The sequence below is a fragment of the Mobula birostris genome, chromosome 5 (assembly GCF_030028105.1).
Source record: "Mobula birostris isolate sMobBir1 chromosome 5, sMobBir1.hap1, whole genome shotgun sequence".
In the NCBI taxonomy this organism is placed as follows: domain Eukaryota; kingdom Metazoa; phylum Chordata; class Chondrichthyes; order Myliobatiformes; family Myliobatidae; genus Mobula; species Mobula birostris.
The window spans coordinates 27,315,902-27,329,885 of NC_092374.1; the positions used below are offsets into that span (position 1 = coordinate 27,315,902).

The 13,984-nt window shown below is 42.6% G+C and overlaps 1 protein-coding gene across 1 annotated transcript in view; it reads right to left on the bottom strand.

Annotated features, from left to right (window-relative positions):
- Positions 1-13,984, bottom strand: part of LOC140197201 (uncharacterized) — a 121,553-nt gene that overhangs the window by 56,006 nt on the left and 51,563 nt on the right. Inside the window, exons 18-20 of the mRNA XM_072257124.1 lie at positions 5,557-5,696; positions 3,087-3,215; positions 134-465 (exon numbers count right to left, since the gene is read on the bottom strand). Coding sequence (XP_072113225.1) covers positions 134-465; positions 3,087-3,215; positions 5,557-5,696 — 601 coding nt within the window. The remainder of the gene's footprint in view (positions 1-133; positions 466-3,086; positions 3,216-5,556; positions 5,697-13,984) is intronic.

A 13,984-nucleotide genomic window follows, 5' to 3' on the forward strand; every position in this document is an offset into this window, starting at 1 on the left:
CAGTTTAGATATAACATATTTTTCTCAAATGAACTTGTGAAAATCTAATACCAATTAATTCAAGGTTTGCAGTTGTAACCTCTGAAATGTTACTTCTGGTTTTGCTTTTACAGTAGCTACAAAAACTTCTTACCTTAACAGAATGGCTTCCATCATAAAAGGCCAGCAAATGTTGTCCATCCAAAGCTGATCTTACTATAGGAGGATCTAGAGAGCTACTGGTTGTAAATATCTGCTTTCCGGAATGGATATCCCAGACTTGGAGAGAGTTGTTCTCGGTAACTGCAGCCAGTGTATTTTGCCTGCACATAGTAATGGAGTCTATGTTTTTGCCAACTCCATGAACCGTATGCAGAACTTTGCCACTGGTCAGGTCCCATACTTTCAGTGTCCTATCCCGAGATGCAGTGATAGCTTGAAGACCTTTCTGGAAACCTGTTACAGCTGTAATCCTGTCAGTGTGACCTGTGTGATTGGAATGGGTAACTATTAAATCACCCCATTCACTCTTTTAATAAACAGTCTATAACACTCAGGAAGAAAGATAATGCGTTAATAAAGCCAGCCATCTTGTAGGTCTAACTCCAGATGGATAAACTCTTCAATTGATTTCAAAATTCAAATATACTTAAATTTCACATCATGGTACAGGCGTATTCAGGCAGCTGTGAGTCACAAGGGTTTATCTGCTGGACATGTTGCCCTGGGAGAGAATACTGGCATTGCTTCACTTTTCATTGAACATTACAGCACAGTACAGGTCCTTCTTCAGCCCATGATGTTGTGCCAATCTTATAACCTACCCTAAGATCAATCTAACCCTTCCTTCCCACATAGTGTTCCATTTTTCTATCATCCATGTGCTAAGAGTATCTACCACCATCACAGGCAGTGCCTTTCATGCACTCACCACAGTCTGTGTAAAAAAAAACGCCTCTGACATCCCCCTATACTTCCCTCCAATCACTTTAAAATTATGCCTCCCATATTTTCTTTTCAATTAATTTGGAAGGTTTTGTAGGGAGTGTTGGGCATTTCTTTTAGTGCCTTTAGGTGCCTGCGGCAGGTAATACACATGTCAGAAATGGGCATGGATCATTACAGCCTACATGACAATGATTCTTGTGCTAAAACTGAGGTTTTGATTTTCAAATATACTTTTCTACAAGCAAAGACCGTGTTGGTGCACGGAAGGACGTGATGAATTTTATCATCGATGCCTGCCCTCACCAAGAGGTGGCCCTAAAGACATGGGACGTGATCCAAGCCTTCTGGTCTCATTGTGAACCCTTAGTGTCGCAGGTGCAGTGGGAGTAGGCTGGTAAAGGACCTTGGTCTTGTTGACATTCTGTGTAGCATCCATCCCCTCTCATACACCAAGAAATGAGTTGTACGATACATTGATGAGGCCATACTTGAAGTATTGTGTTCAGCTTTGGCCACTCTGCAGAGGAGTTTTACAAGGATGTGGCCATGACTTGAGGAACTGGGTTATAAGGAGAGTTGAGCATGCTCAGACTTTGGTCCTTTGAGCATGGGAGACTGAGAGGTAATCTTATGGACGTGTACAAAACCTTGAGGCGCATAAATAGGGTGAATATGCAAGTTATTTTCCCAGGGGATGGGCAATCCAATGCTGAAGGGCATAAGTTTAAGGTGGTGGGGGGGGGGGGGGGAGAAATTTAGTAGGAACCTGAGGGGCAAAGTCTTTGTTACACAGAAGTTGATGGGTAATATGGCAGAAGCTGCCAGAGGAAGTGGTTGAGGCAAGTACATTTTCAATTGTTAAAAGACACTTGAACAGATGCATGAATAAGAAAAGGTTTAGAAGGATATTGTTCAAATGCACGCAAATGGTATAAGTGTAGAAATGTGAGGTGTTGCGTTTTGGGAAGACAAACCATGGTAGGGCTTGGACGATGAACAGTACGGTACTATGGAATTCAGTGAACATCGGGATCTGGGAAAACAGATCCATAATTCCTTGAAAGGGATATCACAGGTAGAGAACTTTTCATACATTTGCCTTCATAAGTCAAAGTATTGAGTACAGATACTGAGATGTTATGTTGACGTTGTACAAGACGTTGGTGAGGTCTAATTTGGGAGTTTGTGTGTAGTCTGGCCATCTACTAACAGGAAAGATATCAATAAGACTGTTAGAGCGTGGAGCAAATTTACAAGGCTTTTGTTGGGACTTGAGGACCTGAATTATAGGGAAAGGTTGAATAGGTTAGAACTTTATTCCCTGGAGGGTAGGAGAATGAGGGGAGATTTGATAGAGGTATCCAAAATTCTGAGGAGTACAGATAGGGTAAATGCAAGCAGGTATTTTCCACTGGGGATAGGTGAAACTACAACTAGAGGTCATGGGTTAAGGGTGAAAGGCTAAATGTTTAAGAGGACATGAGGGGGAACTCCTTCATTTGGAGGGTGATGCAAGTGTGGCATAAGTTGTCAGTGCGAGATGTGTGTCCAACTGCAAAATTTAAAAGAAATTGGGATAAGTACATGGATTGGAGGGCAATGGAGGGTTATAAGCTAGATGCAAGTCGATGGGACTAAGCAGAATTACAGATCGGCTCCGACAAGATGGGCTGTAGAGCCTGTTTCAGATCTATAGTGCTCTTTCACTATGACCTTATGAAAGATTCGTCAGGTCAAGGAGGATAAAAGTCAAATTAATTATTAACGTATAATAACTGATAAGATGCAAGTTGAGTATAGCTCCAATATTGCTTTGCGTTCCTTGCTCCTAGCTTAATAATGACCACATTCACATTCGTAGATGTAAAGGTGGCTGAAGAATATAGTCCTGAAATTGCACATCTAAGGCAATATAGTGACAAATAAAGCAGAACAAGTACTTTGTGCTTCGCAGAAAAGACGAGTAGGTTGCATGTCAGTTTATTGGGACTTATGCTTCCCCTGAACCATAAAGAGAATACTCAGAAAGCGCTGGAAACACCCAGCAGGTGAGGAGCTATCTATGGAGGAAGATTTTTCAGTATATATTGCTGCAATGCTTTGCTTTATATTTTACAGCAGATTGTTGTGTTACGGTCTCAGGTTTCATTTTGTCTTACCCGTCAATGTCTTGTACATCAAACCACCTGGGGGCAATAGGCAGGTAAATGAAGGCACAAGGAAAGGGATTGAAGATCTTTGACACTGACTCAGCAGACGCAGAAGATAGGGGTATTTTCTTGGGTCATCTGAAGAAGTAGTAATGCAAATCTCGTTTAAAAATTATAATTTAAGATACAGACATAAATATACTTGAAGGTGTAATAGAGTTTTGCACATTTTACAAGATTTATTAAGAGAATAAAAGTAAAGTTAATAGTTAAATTTTTGTTTTAAAACTCCTCACCTGTCTAAAATTGGAATCAAACTAAGAAGTTAGGGCTATTAGGCCCCCTTCAAATCTATGCAATTTCTATGAAGTCTGTAATAATTGATTGTAACAATTCCTCCCAGGGGTAAATATTGTTCCTACGAGATAATTCACCCTGACACTCCCACTAATCAATTCTTATTTTCAAGACGTTTTCCCAAATTTACTTTCATTCCTTGTTTCTTAGTTATTTCACAACTTACGTCATTTGTGTTCTGGCAAACAGAATCAGAATCAGGTTTATTTTCACTGACTTTATACTTTATTGTCGCCTAACAATTGATACAATCATCACAGTGATATTTGATTCTGCTCTTCGTGCCCCCAGAGTATAAATCGATAGTAAATATTAAAAATTTAAATTATAAATCAAAAATAGAAAATAGCAAAGGGAAAGTAAGGTAGTGCAAAATATCCAAGAGGCAGGTCCGGATATTTGGAGGGTATGGCCCAGATCCACGTCAGGATCCGTTCAGCAGTCTTATCACAGTTGGAAAGAAGCTGTTCCAAAATCTGGCCGTATGAGTCTTCAAGCTCCTGAACCTTCTCCCGGAGGGAAGAGGGATGAAAAGTCTGTTGGCTGGGTGGGTCGTGTCATTGATTATCCTGGCAGCACCGCTCTGACAGCATGCGGTGTGAAGTGAGTCCAAGGATGGAAGATTGGTTTGTGTGACATACTTTACATAATGAATTTTTTTTCATTTTGTGCCAGCGGTATAGTGCAAGACATAGAAAACTACTGAAAGCTACAATACAAAATAAATAAATAGTGCAAAACAAGAACAATGAGGTAGTGTTCATGGACTGTTCAGAAATCCAATGGCAAGGGGAAAGAAGCTATTCCTAAGACATTGAGTGTGGGGCTTTAGGCTCCTGTATCTCCTCCCTGATGGTAGTAATAAGAAGAGGGCATGTTCTGGGGGTGAGGGTCCTTAATGATGAATATCATCAGGTTGAGGAACTGCCTTGTGAAGATATCTTTGAGGGTGGATTCAGATCCTAGGCCAGGAATTTACCACTGATCAACCACTCATTTTTAGGAGTTGTGTTATGTTGGAATGGGTTAACACACTCTCAGTGACTAGGTAATGGGTAATGTACACTGTGATGAAGCACTCCCTTCTCTTCAGCACTTTTCCTCATTTGTTTTCCACAATTTTTGTTCTCATCATCCTCATTGACACTTGACCGCACTTACCTGACAGAAGGACTCACAGAATAACATTCAGGAAGGCAAACTCACTTGGCTCTCTCCCATTCCTTGCAGAAGACTGTCTGTCTGATTCAGGGGTTCCCAACCTGGGGTCCATGGAGCCCTCGGTTGATGGTAGAGGTCCATAGCATGAAAAAGGTTGAGAACCCTTGGCTCTGGATGTACCATCTGTGCTGCCATCCCAGCCAGCAACAATAACTCAGAACAGACAAGGGACACACTCAATATCACATCATCCAACATGTTTATCTCAGTTAGTCACCAGGTAAGCTTTTCAACTCCCAAAAGCCTTACCAAAATTCACTGTACAAAGCAGTGAAACCTCTTCTCCCAGAGTTTGGAATAGAATGACTGCACAATTCAATTTTCCTATCACGTTTATTATTATATATCCTTGTCTATCTTTGTGAGTTTGGATTCCTACTCGATACTATAGTCTGGGCACCTTCATTAAATAACTCACTGGTAAGAGGACGTACTGGAGCACTGTGCACGCAGGGCCCTGAGTTTTATTAGGGGTCCCACCCATCCATCCAGCATCCTCTCTGACTTTCCACCATCAGGTAGGAGACTATGATACATAAAAACAAAAATGGTCAGGATGGGAAACAGCTTCTTCCCTTAAGCCATTAGGCTTCTGAACTCACTGCCGCTCGCATTCGAAGTCACTGGTTAGCCTGATCCATACACTATAATATTTAATTTATGCACTTTAGTTTGTTATTTATGTGTGATTCATGTGTAGATTTTATCCCTACCTTCATAAGTTATCGTGTTATGTACTGTATACTATTATGCTTTACACCCTGTTTCAGAGAAAAGTTTTCTTGTTTCTAAATATATTATATGGTTATTTACATTATATAGATGTATATAGTTAAATGACAATAAACTTGACTTGACTTAATGTTGTCCCCCCCCCCCCCCGCCCCACCATCATCTGTACCTGGAGCTACTGGTTTATCTTCTGTAACGATCTGCTGAAGGCGACCGAGGAGTTGTGAAGCCAGCTGGCGTGGATCCTGAAGCAAGACCCTTTTAGACAACTCAATAGCTTCACTCAGTATGTTTAAGTCATCAACTTTCCTGTTCAGAAAATATGAAATGATGTTTAATCCGCCTCAATTTCTCCTCAAATATTAACATGGTGCAATTCTTTATTGCTTGATATAATTTGACATGAGTGCTATCTACCACTTCTCATTCCAAGTGTGAATAGTGTTCTTGATATAAGTCTAGCTCCATACATGCATAAGCTAATACATGTGTTGAGCAGCTGTAAATAGAAGTGAACACTGCATAATCATCAACAAACATCTCCTCTTCTGCTCTTACGATGGCAAGGAGGTCTTTAATGAAGAAGCTAAAGGTGTTTGGTCCAAGGATGCTGCCACTGGAACTTTTGTGATGATGTGAGCAGCTCGGGCGATTCAAAAACTACAATCTTTGTTATGCAATGTATAAATGGAGTGATTTTCCCATGGTGCCCATCAGCTTTAGCTTTGCCATAGATGATTAAACACTATCTTTTTTGGCAAAGACTGTTACACTCACCACATCAGAGTAAGTTATTGGATTTTCAGTTATTGGAAGGTATTCTAGGCGACTGGAAATATAAGTATTTGTATAGACAGAGACTGATTCAGGATAGTCAACAGAGCAAATCTAACCAATTTTATACATTTTTTTGAGGAAGTTACCAGGAAAATTGATGAAGGCAAGACAATGGATGTTGTCTACATGGACTTTAGCAAGGCCTTTGACAAGGTCCTGCATGGAAGATTGGTCAAGAACATTCAGTCACTTGGCATTCAAGATGAGGTAGTAAATTGGATGAGACGTTAGCTATGTGGGAGAAGCCAGAGAGTGGTAGTAGATAGTTGCCTCTCTAAATGGAGGTCTTAACTAGTGGTGTGCCACAGGGGTTGGTGCTGGGTTTGGCGTTGTTTATCATCTTCATATATCTGGATGATAATGTGGTAAAGTGGATCAGCAAATTTGCAGATGACACCAAGATTGAGGGTGTAGTGGAGGGCAGGGAAGACTATCCAAGCTTGCAATGGGACCTGAACCAACTGGAAAAATGGGTTGCAAAATGGCAGATGGAATTTAATGCAGGTAAGTATGAGCTGTTACACTTTGGGAGGACAAGCCAGAGTAGGACTTACACAGTAAGTGGAAGGGCACTGAAGGGTGTGGTACAACAGAAGGACCTGGGAATACAGATCCAGATTTTCTTAAAAATGGCATCACAAGTATAGAGGGTCATAAAGAAAGGTTTGACACATTAGCCTTCATAAGTCAAAGTATTGAGTACAGGAATTGTGATGTTATGTTGAAGTTGTATAAGATGTTGTTGAAGCCTAATTTGAAGTATAATATGTAGTTCTGGTCACCTACTTACAGAAAAGGTGTCAATAAGATTGAAAGAGTGCAGAGAAAATTTACAAGGGTGTTGCCAGAACTTGAGGAACTGAGTTATAGACAAAAGTTGTGTAGGTTAGGACTTCATTCCCTAGAAAAAAAAGGAACAAAATTGGTCCCCTAGAAGATCAGACTGGTTGTCTATATGTGGAGCGTCACGAGATGGGGGAGATCTTTAACAGTTTTTTTGCATCAGTATTTACTCAGGAAACTGGCATAGCGTATATGGAAGGAAGGGAAACAAGCAGTAGTGTCATGGAACATATAGAGATTAAAGAAGAGGAGGTGCTTGCTGCCTTACAGCAAGTAAAGGTAGATAAATCCCCCGGGCCTGATGTGATATTTCCTCGGACCTTGAGAGAGACTAGTGTAGAAATTGCAGGGGCCCTGGCAGAAATATTTAAAATGTCCTTAGCCACGGGTGCGGTGCTGGAGGATTGGAGGGTAGCTCATGCTGTTCCGTTGTTTAAAAAAGGCTCCAAAAGTAAACCAGGTAATTACAGGCCGGTGAACCTGACATCAGTAGTAGGTAAATTATTGGAAGGTGTTCTGAGAGATCGGATATACAAGTATTTGGACAGCCAAGGGCTGATTATGGATAGTCAGCATGGCTTTGTGCATGGTAGATCGTGTTTAAAAAATCTTGTAGAGTTTTTCGAGGAGGTTACCAAGAAAGTAGATGAAGGAAAGGCTGTGGATATTGTCTACATGGACTTTAGTGAGCCCTTTGACAAGGTCCCACATGGGAGGTTAGCTCAGAAGGTTCAGACACTAGGTATCCATGGAGAGGTTGTAAACTGGATTCGAAATTGGCTGTGTGGGAGAAGACAGAGAGTGGTAGTGGATGATTGCTCATCAGACTGGAGGCCTGTGACTAGTGGTGTGCCTCAGGGATCTGTGCTGGGACCTTTGTTGTCTGTATCAATGATCTGGATGATAATGTGGCAAATTGGATCAGCAAGTTTGCTGATGACACTAACATTGGAGGCATTGTGGACAGCGAGGAAGGCTTTCAAAGCTGCAGAGGGATCTGAACCAACTGGATGGCAGATGGAATTTAATGCAGACAAGTGTGTAGTGTTGCATTTTGGAAGGACAAAGTCAAGGTAGGACATAAACAGTAAATGGTAGGGCACTGAGAAGTGCGCAGGATTGAAGGGATCTGGGAGTTCAGATACATAATTCCCTGAAAGTGGCGTCAAAGGTAGACAGGGTGGTAAAGAAGGCCTTTGGCATCCTGGCATTCGTAAATCAATGTATTGAGTACTGTATAGGAGTTGGGATGTTATGGTGAGGCTGTAAAAGACATTGGTGAGGCCAAATTTTCAGTATTGCGTGCAGTTCTGGTCACTTAACTTAGGAAGGATATCAGTAAGATTGAAAGGGTGCAGGGAAGACTTACTAGGATGTTGCTGGGTCTTCAGGAGTTGAGTTACAGGGAAAGATTGAACAGGTTAGGACTTTATTCCTTGGAGCGTAGAAGAATGAGGAGCGATTTGATAGAGGTATACAAAATAATGAGAGGTACAGACAGAGTAAATGTGAATAGGCTCTTTCCACTTAAGATTAGGAGAGATAAATACGAGAGGACATGGCTTTAGGGTGAAAGGGGAAAGGTTTAGGGGGAACTTCTTCACTCAGAGAGTGGTGGGAGTGTGGAACGAGCTGCCATCTGACGTGGTAAATGCGGGATCACTCTCAAGTTTTAAGAATAAATTGGATAGATACATGGATGGGAGAGGTCTGGAAGGTTATGGACTGGGTATAAGTCAATCGGACTAGTGGAATAAAGTTTCGGCACAGACTAGAAGGGCCAAATGGCATATTTTCTGTGCTGTAGTGTTCTATGGTTCTATGGTTCTAAGCCTGTAAAAGATGAGCGGGGATTTGATAGAGGTATACAAAATTATGAGAGATATTGGTAGCATAAATGTAAGCCAACTTTTTTCACTGAGAACAACAGGAATTCTGCAGATGCTGGAAATTCAAGCAACACACATAAAAGTTGCTGGTGAATGCAGCAGGCCAGGCAGCATCTGTAAGAAGAGCTGCAGTCAACGTTTCAGGCCGAGACCCTTCGTCAGGACTAACTGAAGGAAGAGTGAGTAAGGGATTTGAAAGTTGGAGGGGGAGGGGGAGATCCAAAATGATAGGAGAAAACAGGTGGGGGAGGGATGGAGCCAAGAGCTGGACAAGTGATAGGCAAAAGGTATACGAGAGGGTCATGGGACAGGAGGTCCGGGAAGAAAGACAAGGGGGGGGGGGGGACCCAGAGGATGGGCAAGGGGTATATTCAGAGGGACAGAGGGAGAAAAAGGAGAGTGAGAGAAAGAATGTGTGTATAAAAATAAGTAACAGATGACGTACGAGGGGGAGGTGGGGCATTAGCGGAAGTTAGAGAAGTCGATGTTCATGCCATCAGGTTGGAGGCTACCCAGACGGAATATAAGGTGTTGTTCCTCCAACCTGAGTGTGGCTTCATCTTTACAGTAGAGGAGGCCGTGGATAGACATGTCAGAATGGGAATGGGATGTGGAATTAAAATGTGTGGCCACTGGGAGATCCTGCTTTCTCTGGCGGACAGAGCATAGGTGTTCAGCAAAGCGGTCTCCCAGTCTGCGTCGGGTCTCGCCAATATATAAAAGGCCACATCGGGAGCACCGGACGCAGTATATCACCCCAGCCGACTCACAGGTGAAGTGTTGCCTCACCTGGAAGGATTGTTTGGGGCCCTGAATGGTGGTAAGGGAGGAAGTGTAAGGGCATGTGTAGCACTTGTTCCGCTTACACGGATAAGTGCCAGGAGGGAGATCAGTGGGGAGGGATGGGGGGGACGAATGGACAAGGGAGTTGCGTAGGGAGCGATCCCTGCGGAATGCAGAGAGGGGGGGAGGGAAAGATGTACTTAGTGGTGGGATCCCGTTGGAGGTGGCGGAAGTTACGGAGAATAATATGTTGGACCCGGAGGCTGGTGGGGTGATAGGTGAGGTCCAGGGGAACCCTATTCCTAGTGGGGTGGCGGGAGGATGGAGTGAGAGCAGATGTACGTGAAATGGGTACCAGGGGAACCCTATTCCTAGTGGATCCACTCTGCTCCGTCTAGCAGAATTAGTCCTTACTCTTAATAATTTCTCCTTTGGCTCCTTCCACTTCCTCCAAACTAAAGGTGTAGCTATGGGCACCCGTATGGGTCCTAGCTATGCCTGCCTTTTTGTTGGCTTTGTGGAACAATCTATTTTCCGTACCTATTCTGGTATCTGTCCCCCACTTTTCCTTCGCTACATCGACGACTGCATTGGTGCTGCTTCCTGCACGCATGCAGAGCTCGTTGACTTTATTAACTTTGCCTCCAACTTTCACCCTGCCCTCAAGTTTACCTGGTCCATTTCCGACACCTCCCTCCCCTTTCTAGATTCTCTGTCTCTGGAGACAGCTTATCCACTGATGTCTACTATAAGCCTACTGACTCTCACAGCTATCTGGACTATTCCTCTTCTCACCCTGTCTCTTGCAAAAACGCCACCCCCTTCTTGCAATTCCTCCGTCTCCGCCGCATCTGCTCTCAGGATGAGGCTTTTCATTCTAGGATGAGGGAGATGTCTTCCTTTTTTAAAGAAAGGGGCTTCCCTTCCTCCACTATCAACTCTGCTCTTAAACGCATCTCCATTTCACATACATCTGCTCTCACCCCATCCTCCCGCCACCCCACTAGGAATAGGGTTCCCCTGGTCTTCACCTACCACCCCACCAGCCTCCGGGTCCAACATATTATTCTCCGTAACTTCCGCCACCTCCAACGGGATCCCACCACTAAGCACATCTTTCCCTCCCCACCTCTCTCTGCATTCCGCAGGGATCGCTCCCTACGCAACTCCCTTGTCCATTCGTCCCCCTCATCCCTCCCCACTGATCTCCCTCCTGGCACTTATCCGTGTTGGTCCCCCCCCCCCTTGTCTTTCTTCCCGGACCTCCTGTCCCATGACCCTCTCGTATCCCTTTTGCCTATCACCTGTCCAGCTCTTGGCTCCATCCCTCCCCCTCCTGTCTTCTCCTATCATTTTGGATCTCCCCCTCCCCCTCCAACTTTCAAATCCCTTACTCACTCTTCCTTCAGTTAGTCCTGACAAAGGGTCTCGGCCTGAAACGTCGACTGCACCTCTTCCTACAGATGCTGCCTGGCCTGCTGCATTCACCAGCAACTTTTATGTGTGTTGCTTTTTTCACTGAGGATGGGTGAGACTAGTACTGGAGGTCATGGGTTGCGGTTGAAAGGTGAGATGTTTAAGGGTAACATAAGGGGCAACCTCTCCACTCAGAGGGTCGTGAGAACATGAAACAATCTTCCAGCACAAGTAGTAGATGCGATTTCATTTTCAACGGTTAAGAGAAATTCGGATAGGTACATGGGTCAGAGGGGTACAATGGTGTGGGTGCAGGTCGATGGGACTAGGCAGATTAATAGTTCGGCATGGACTAGATGGGTCAAAGGGCCTGTTTCTGTGTTGTAGTGTTCTCTGACTCTGTGACCCAGTTCTTTAGCCCATATTTATACGAAGGCAAAATTGATGAGTGGACCTGGCAAAACCCAACTTGGGCATCAAAAAGCAAGTTTTTGGTATGCTGATTAATTGCACTGCAAATGACACCTTCCGTCCCACTTGATCATTCATTAGCCAAAGTAAATTTGTTCTGCTCTTTATAGATGCAGCTTGCCTGGGAAATGTTCTGCATTGTGAAGCTGGTGCCTGAGTTGTAATTATACTCGAACAACAGCTGATTACACTTGGCCTGCATTTTTAAAATGCTTAGTTTCTTAAATAGTTGGGAATCTATAATATCTGTTTCTAAAAGTGTGCTTTAAAAAGTATTCAGATCATCAAGACAAATTGTAAGAAATAACAATGTTTTCACTGGAATTAATTTGCTGTTTGCATGTCGTTACCAGTTTTACAGTCAAATTACTTGATAACAATTGAAGAAAACAAAACAATCATCAGCTGTATTAGATATTAGTCAATATTATGTTATTTTTCTATGACACAATTAAACTTCTTGGCATGGAATTTGCATTAGTAGACATGGAATTGAAATCCACTGTATATCTGAAATCCTTCTTGTTATGAAGTTTCCTTTACCAGGAAGTATGGACGTAATAAACGAAATAGTTTACACCACTTGTTGCAAGCTTTAGATGATTAATTCTTGTTTAACTCTTACTGAGTGCTATTTCTAAAGTATAAAGCCATACAACAGAAACAAATTGCTTTCCTTGGAGACTGGAGTGCTGAAGGACTGAAAAACTGCCTGGTCACTCAGAATTACAAGTTTTATCCAGTGAGAAGATGATTTTCATCTAATAGCTTAAATAAACAATATATTTGTACTTTTAGCCACGGCTCAGTGGGCACTACACTGATGGAGAAGATCATGGTTCAGGTATCCCTTCATTTCCGCCACTTTCCTTGTCTGGAATAATCAAGACATCACAGAAACTAGCCACCCCTCCACAGGCTCTGCCTGTTGGGGCACCACGTTAGCATAGCAGTTAGCATCTTGCTAGTACATTTCGGGTGAGTTTGAAGTTCAATTCCAATGTTGTCTGTATGTGTGGGCTTCCTCTGGTTGCTCCTGTTTCCTCCCACAGTCCAAAGACGTAGCAGATAGTAGGTTAAATCGTTATTGTAAATTGTCCTTTGATTAAGCTAGGGTTGCTGGGCAGTGCAGCTCGTTGGGCTGGAAGGGCCTATTGTGCATTGTCTTTCTAAATAAATCAATAAATATACTTCTCAATGCCTGAGTAAAGCCCGCGTAATCAAAGACCTCACTCACCCTAGACATTCTCTCTTCTTCCCTCTTTTATTGGGTCTGAAAACATGTACCACCAGCTCAAGGGCAGCTTCTACCCTGCTGTTATCAGACTAGTAAATAGTTTCCTAGCACAAAAAGATGGACTTTTAACCTCTTAATTTACCTCATTATGAACCTGTACTTTATTGTTTACCTGTATTGCACTTTCTCTGTAGCAGTTACAAGTTGTTATTGTTTTACCTTGTTCTACCTCATGCACTATGTAATGATTTGATCTGCATAAACAGTATGCAAGACAAGCTTTTCACTGTATCTCATTCTTCCCAGCAGATTTTGTGTGCCATTTTTTCAGGACAACAATGTGATATTCTGAGTAAAAATTGGCTTCCCTCGTGTGAGCTATCTCATTCTAAACAGGAACAGGTACAAACATCCAAATAGAAAGTACACTGAGCAATGTATAGCGGGAGCAAAACATTTGACCCAGCCAGATGAGCCAAATTTATATTTATTTAGCTGTTCATTTGCAGCCCAATAAAAGTTCAAGTTTGTTACCATCAATTTTCCCAAAGATTGAGTTTACCCATGGCATTACCCATAAAGATCAAGAAGGTCTAATCTGCGCTAAGACTGGTAATTTTGTTAAGTATTCTAAATTGTTTCAATATTTTAAGCTAGGAAAAGGAAAATTCAGTCCACTTTACGTCCTTATCATTAGCCAGCAGCAGGTGCTGCAGGTAGTCTGGAACATTGGGGGGGAAGATTTGGGTTTACCATGGTGGGGTCCTGTGGTTAAATAGATCAAAATACTCTGGTCCTACAGGGGAGAGACAGAGATTCATAGAAGGGAGATTAGGGCAACTGACCAAACTGTGACTCAGGGGGGTCAAGGAAGTCTGGTTAAGATGTACTGGAAGAAAGTTGCTGTTTGTTCATTCCTGAGTGATATAACAATCGCCACACATTCATTCAGGTATGAAGAGATAGCCCCATCATGAAAAAAAACACTGCATTCAGCTTCGTATATATGGGTTATCATATAGGTAGAATAAATGATAAGCGTACACAAATAGTTAGCTAGTGGAATAATATAATCAAGATTTTCTGTTGTTAAGATATGCATCTTAAATAGAAAAACGTTA